This window comes from Aptenodytes forsteri, unplaced genomic scaffold (assembly GCF_000699145.1).
Source record: "Aptenodytes forsteri isolate BGI_AS27 unplaced genomic scaffold, ASM69914v1 Scaffold84, whole genome shotgun sequence".
In the NCBI taxonomy this organism is placed as follows: domain Eukaryota; kingdom Metazoa; phylum Chordata; class Aves; order Sphenisciformes; family Spheniscidae; genus Aptenodytes; species Aptenodytes forsteri.
The window spans coordinates 3,720,432-3,726,812 of record NW_008795492.1 but is presented as its reverse complement, the minus strand read 5'-3'; the positions used below and the strand labels follow the sequence as shown (position 1 = coordinate 3,726,812).

The 6,381-nt window shown below is 35.1% G+C and overlaps 2 protein-coding genes across 6 annotated transcripts in view; one reads left to right on the top strand and one right to left on the bottom strand.

Moving 5' to 3' along the window:
- Positions 1 to 4,494, top strand: part of LOC103900920 (group 10 secretory phospholipase A2) — a 9,797-nt gene extending 5,303 nt beyond the window's left edge. Inside the window, exon 5 of the mRNA XM_009281704.2 lies at positions 2,549 to 4,494. Coding sequence (XP_009279979.1) covers positions 2,549 to 2,694 — 146 coding nt within the window. The 3' untranslated portion in view covers positions 2,695 to 4,494. The remainder of the gene's footprint in view (positions 1 to 2,548) is intronic.
- BFAR (bifunctional apoptosis regulator) overlaps positions 3,807 to 6,381 on the bottom strand; it is a 12,664-nt gene continuing 10,089 nt past the window's right edge. For all 5 annotated transcript variants that reach the window (XM_019472676.1, XM_009281655.2, XM_009281653.2 and 2 more), the window contains 2 exons: positions 5,885 to 6,087; positions 3,807 to 4,985 (listed from right to left, as the gene is read on the bottom strand). In XM_019472676.1, the coding sequence (XP_019328221.1) occupies positions 4,793 to 4,985; positions 5,885 to 6,087 (396 nt within the window). In that variant the 3' untranslated portion in view covers positions 3,807 to 4,792. The remainder of the gene's footprint in view (positions 4,986 to 5,884; positions 6,088 to 6,381) is intronic.

The following is a 6,381-nucleotide window of genomic DNA, read 5'->3' as shown; positions in this document are numbered from 1 at the left end:
TGGGGTTTTTTTTCTTTTCTTTTTTTTTTTTTTTTTTTTTTTTTACTTCTACTGATTGTCTCATTGACTTTATAGAAAGACATTTTCCTAATTAACTGTAAAATTCTTATTTTACCATCCTTCCTTTTGTGACTTTTTTGTGAAGGCAAGCTCGCTCCAGAAAGCACAGCTATGCCAACCAACTGAATGCAGTTTCTTCTTCTTAATCCCCACATACTGACACAAATAAGCAAACAAAATTCTGATCTACAAGCTTCTATTACCCTTTCAGAAAACACTGCCAAAAAAAACCCTCTTTTTACTCAGCATTTACATATGTTGAGGAACCCATATTATGCTACTCCCTGCAGGTCTCCAACTGGAGAGCAACTACAAACAGAAGGCAAGAAAATTACAACTGTTTAAAAAGGATCCTTTTTATACTTAGCAGAAAATATTTCACACCATTTATAAGTTTATGATGGACAAGTTTTTGGCATACTTACGACTGATCGGTTGCACAGCCCACTGCTAGTGGCTGCAACTTATGAATGAATTCACAATTACAACTTACAATTTCAAACACTGAGGTAATAAAATATTTGATGAGTATGTTTATTTATGGAAGTAACATGTCTACAAGCCATAAAATGTTAATTTGAAATTATTTACATAATTAGTGTACAAGTTGCAACAGATGGCTGACCTCATCCTGATAAATTTTGTTTGATTGCTCCGAAACATGAATGTAATATACTTGCCACGCTATAATATAAAAGAGAAGGACAAAGAGATATCGAAGAAACAAACAAAAAACATTTAACAGGAAAAAGCGGCATTTCTTTTACATTATTTGTTCACAACTCCCGAAGTTTTAGCAAATATTTTCCAATACGCTTTGAAGACTTTTTGAAACTGTAACTTCTCACAAGCCCCCAAAATGTGCAGCGTTTGTTCTTGTTGTTGTTAGGTTTTGGTTTGTTTTTAAATCAGGTGCTAAGTCAAAGTTACTTTGCATGTAATTTTATGCTACTACCTAGAATGCAAATCAGCTTGAGAATTGGTTATTATTTGCACCACAAAAATGCAGACCTTTATATAAACTTGTTTACAACGAGTCTAAGTTTCTGACTACTATAGTTTAAAGGCAACACAGTAGGCCGTTCAGAGAAAACACAAAAACCTCTCATTTCGTAACTCAATTTAGAATTTGCCTGACTTGCAATCAAATGAAAGTTTTTTACAATATTTCCTTTCCTCCTTTTCATTCAACCTTTACTTTGCCCAAGTGTCTACCTCATGCAGAATCTCTGCTTGCTCATTTCCTCCTCTGCTCCCAAAGTACTAAGCGTTTTCGCTCTCAAACTACCTGATTAACCGTCAAGTTATAGTCCACCTATATTTGGCTGTAAAGGTTCTGCTCCTGTTCCAGTCCAGAAGCTGACAACATTTTAAAATACTGGCCAAGGTAGTAGGCATGTCATCAGGAAACAAAGCTGAAACAAAGTCCCTGGCGTACCATGGAGAAGATTAAGTTTGGAGCAATAACAAGAGAAGGAATAGTTCTTTTCAGTTAAGGTGTTTTTTTTTTTTATCCTATCATGTTGTTTATGCTACTTATGCTATTGAGTAGTTCTTAGGGTAGCTAGTTGCAGCAGCAACTTATATACATTAAGAACACTTCTACTTCATAGCAGAATTTAAGTTCACTCACAAAACGGAACGCTTGTTCTGCTCCTAGACAAATCTCAAGCAGAGATTCGGCTAAGCTTTCAAAATGTTAAATACTCAGACAAAATATAATCAAGGATTTTTCAGTTTACAGACAGTTGCAGAGAGAAAAAACACACATTTCTGGGTTGGCACAATAAAACCAAAATATATTGCTGTAGAAGAAAATGTTCATGCCAAGAAGAAATGTTCATGCCAAGAAATCTGTTAAGTTACAACACTACAATTATAACACAAATATAGCCAGACATGGATTTTATCATCCTTAAACACACTTTACCTAACTTCTTACGGAATGCCTTGATGAAGGAAGGTGGGCAATTTAAGCTGAACATGGAACATCAATGCATCCCTTATTTCACATATATAATTTTAATGCTACATCCTTTAGTAGATTAAAGCATATGTGAAATGGAAAATATCTTCCCAAACTCAAGTTTCACTAGAGCAACACGGCAGGCAGGGAGGGTCACATACCACTCTAAAGAGAAATCAGTTATCAGCATTCCTTTATTAAAGAAGGTGAAGAAGAGTATTTAAATCTTTATCCAATTATTGTATTTTCACCTTCCAAGATAGTTCCACTGATTATCAACTGTCACTAAACGAAACCATGCTTGTATATTCTCTGTTGCTGAGATGTCCTAGCATGGAGCTCTGCCTAAAGAACACGAAAGAACTGGAAGTCTTACTAAAGCTCAGTACAGTTCCTATTGCACTTGCAATGTAAGAGCCATTTATGTGGCAAATATGGAACGTGAGGTAGCAATTCTTGGTATTCCATTTGGTATTTTTAATTACTTCAGACTAACATCAAGCTTACTGTGTTTTCTTTCAGAATCACTAGAAGACAAATGTCAAAAAATGGCATGTGAATGTGACCGTGAAGCTGCCAAATGTTTTTCTAAAGCTCCCTATCACACAAAATACCTTTTGTGGCCAGACTTTATGTGTGGTGAGATTCAGCCTTTGTGTAGATATTAGATATATAGCATCAGTCTTTATGAAAGCTCTGTTTTTAAATCTAAAATTACTTTTTTGTCACAGTAGTGACAACAAATTATTTTCCCCTTTCTTCCTCCTCCTTCCTGCCACCTCAGCCTCTTCACCCCAGAATGGCCAAAGTAAACATTTATCCTCTTATTTACCTTCTACAGTGCATGGACTAAAAGCAAGTTCATTAGTTCCATGTAAGCTTTTGTTGACTAAGTAGAAATTTGAATTTATCAGCTTAAGGAGTAACTGACTTAAAATCAATTTAATTTATAATGATTCACAGATTTTTCAGATTCATAATATCATTCACTGTAAACTTTTCATCCCCCGTCCACTGGCTGTAAGATACAAATCAAACTTTTCCACTAACATTTACCTTAACATTTGTTAACTTTGAACTGACCAGAAGAAATGCATGAAGTGACATCAGCACAAAGAGCCCTCTCATCTATATTAAACACTTACTATGAAGCCTAATTTAACTTTTGCATCTCATTCACCTTAAGTAGTCCTACCTGTATTAAAAATTGCCTAATATAATTCTTTTTTTCTAGTATTTACTTTTTAAATACAGTTTTCTAAGAAGTTGTTCACTTGATATGGCTCAAGCTCCTTACTCTATGCACACCTTGAGTTTCCTGTAGGCACAGGGAGAAGTTCTATTCTTAAAACTTCAGAGCCAGATTTAAAAGTGCAAATGCAAACCATCACCAACACAGATACATGAAAAAAGTAGCAGTTACTGGGACCAACAGCCTTTTCCATAAGTGTTTGATCTTGGACAGCACGAGTTTGCAAAGTTCAGAAGTGAACATACCTCATAAGGATATAAAGATGATTTTAGCTAGGGTCACTTCATAGTTTTTTGAAACCTTTTAGAAGAAAAATCAGTAACACGAATTGCTGAATAATACACTTTTTCATAATTGCTAATTTTAACAGTTTAAGAACCAGGAGTGTTTAATGTCTGCTTTCACCCACCTCACTTACTTAAAGTTACAGGGCTACAGAACAAGTTTACACAAGTCAAAACTAATAACAAGTACTTCAATGTTTAAAAAAAAAACCCCAAAAAACAAACCACTTCTTTAGGATGGATGAAGATTTCAAAACAGATCTTTAATCTTTAAAAATATTCATGGGCAAATTTAAATTTCATAACAATGTAGAATGCAACGGGACAAAGCTCTTGGGAGGGGGGGGAATCTTACTTTTGCTTCAGTCAAAAACCATACATTAACAAATGGTAATCCTGTTTATACAAAATAACTTTCCAGTCAATATTCGCCCACAGATCCAGATACACACATTATATTGCAGTAAGACGTAATTAAAGTGTCAGGTCACTTTTGCAAAATAATCCTTTTAAAGGATAACACTGAATTTAAGAATTAGCAACAGACTTCAAGAGGAGAGCATTAAAGAAGCTATTGATGAAGTCTAACCGATCTGAAAAAAAAATTTTGAATGGCAATCACCACATTTTCCAAAAGACAAGAAAACTCAAGCAGTCTTTGCCTTCAAAAGGGGGAATTTTAGAACAAACTCCGCTGCAAGACTGTGTATGACAGCCACAACTTTACATGTAAAGCAGACTGAAAAGACTGAAGTACTTTCAATATCAAGCCTATCCAGGAAGAGCTTTCCTTTGGCAAACTTAAGTTGAGGAACACGTTGCTAGCATGAAATCCTAAGTTAAAAAAAATAAAAATTAAAAAAAAAAAATCACTGTAGCTGTTCAGAAGACACCGATTTTAAGGCAGGCTTGAAAATAACCAGAATGCACAAGACAGAATAGAGAAGTTTGATTTGATCAAAAATAGCGTGACATGACTGTATAAGTTTTACATGGCTAAATTAGGAATGTAATTTTTTTTTTTTCAATAGAAAATTCCTTTTGGATAATAAAGCCCATCCTCAAGAGTCGGAATCAGCTGGTTTAAGAGTAACTTACCTTAAGGCTTTTTTGTATGTTTAAGTTAACATAATCCACCACTTTCACTGCCACATATATAAAGAAGAAAAGCAAAGCTTATTTCAAATGTCCATTTTTAGAAGCTAAACAGATCAAAAGTTCCAATGCCAGTCACTGCACTTGTGTCTCCAGACGCCTTACTTCTTTAACAACAAGATCAATGTTTATAATTGGGTTAAAGTACAAGGCCCAGTAAAACAAACAATTGCAGACAAACTGAGGAATAAAAGGCCAAAAAATGGCAACAAAAAGACCCTGGGTTGAGACTTTCCAGAAATGTCTCCACATTCTGTGAGGAATAGTCCTGTGAAAAAGGAAAGGGAGAGGCTTAGAGAAACTTTCCATTTTGTTTTTACCCATTCTAAGAAAAGCTAGTATGTGCTGCAGCCTCAAATTATTTAGCCCTTATTCAGGTACCTGTAAAACATTTTTTTGTACTCCAGAAAACTTTCTTAAAATACAGTAATACTAGATTTTATATGAGGAAGCATTAAGTCAATTTATTCGGACCACAAAGCACAGCAAGTTAAAGTGGTCAAATTCCAGATTTGTCATAGATTATTTCCATGTACCCTGTTCTCTTTTGAACATGTTCTGCCCCCTAGCTGCTGGCCGAGAAAGTGAAAACCCATTATACACCAAAACAAGGATTTCTCCTATGCAAGTTCTAAAAAGTATAAATAAAAGATCACAGCAATTATGAAGTAATATTAATATGCTTGAATTAAGGCTTAAGCAGTAACTGAAAACAGCAATTTTGATCACCTATCAGAAATAATAGCGTAACTAAACTTATTTATGAACCTGAGAACTCATCCTTTAATAACTATATTGTAAGCATATAATGACAAAGTTCTGATGTATTTAGTTCTCAGCTGACAGCTAATACCAGTTACCATAAACGGCAGGAGTTAATTGGTAAATACCCAATGGTGAAGAACATGCTTTTTACCATTACTGCATTTGCTACATCTGATCAGTAAAACCAGCTATAAGAAACCCTTTCAAGTATTCACAGAAATAAAGATATTCAAGAATTAGTGCTAGTATATGTGCGGATTCAGATTCACGTGTTCTTATTAACCTCAGAGTTGTGGTTAGACACTGTCATTTCAGTGAGCAACTGTGAAATCGTAAGACTGCTATTTCTATTTATAAGGCCATGTACTTCCTACCCTCTTCAACGAGCTCAGTAAGACTTACTTCAATTCTCTTCTTGACCAGAGCCTCCAAAAGGAGAATAATTCCAGAACAGAGAGTAACATAGCATTTACAATTATAAATCTTGATGTCCAGTAGTGCACATCCAGCCAATCCCAAGCAAATTCAGCTATCAACTGGTATGGCAAAAATAAATACTTTACAATGAATTCTCTCCACTGTTTCCAAGAAGGATCTTTAAGGTCCTGTAAATTAGGATAAAAAGACTGTTAATAAATTTCCTATTAAACAGACACAATACTGGCTTATTTCCACATGGTGGGTTGACCCTAGCTGGACACCAGTTCCCCACCAAAGCCGCTCTATCACTCCCCTCCTCAGCTGGACAGGGGAGAGAAAATATAATGAAAGGCTCATGGGTCGAGATGAGGACAGGGAGAGATCACTCAGCAACTACTGTCATGGGCAAAATAGATTCAACTTGGGGAAAGTAGTTTAATTTATTACCAATCAAATCAGAGTAGGATAATGAGAAATAA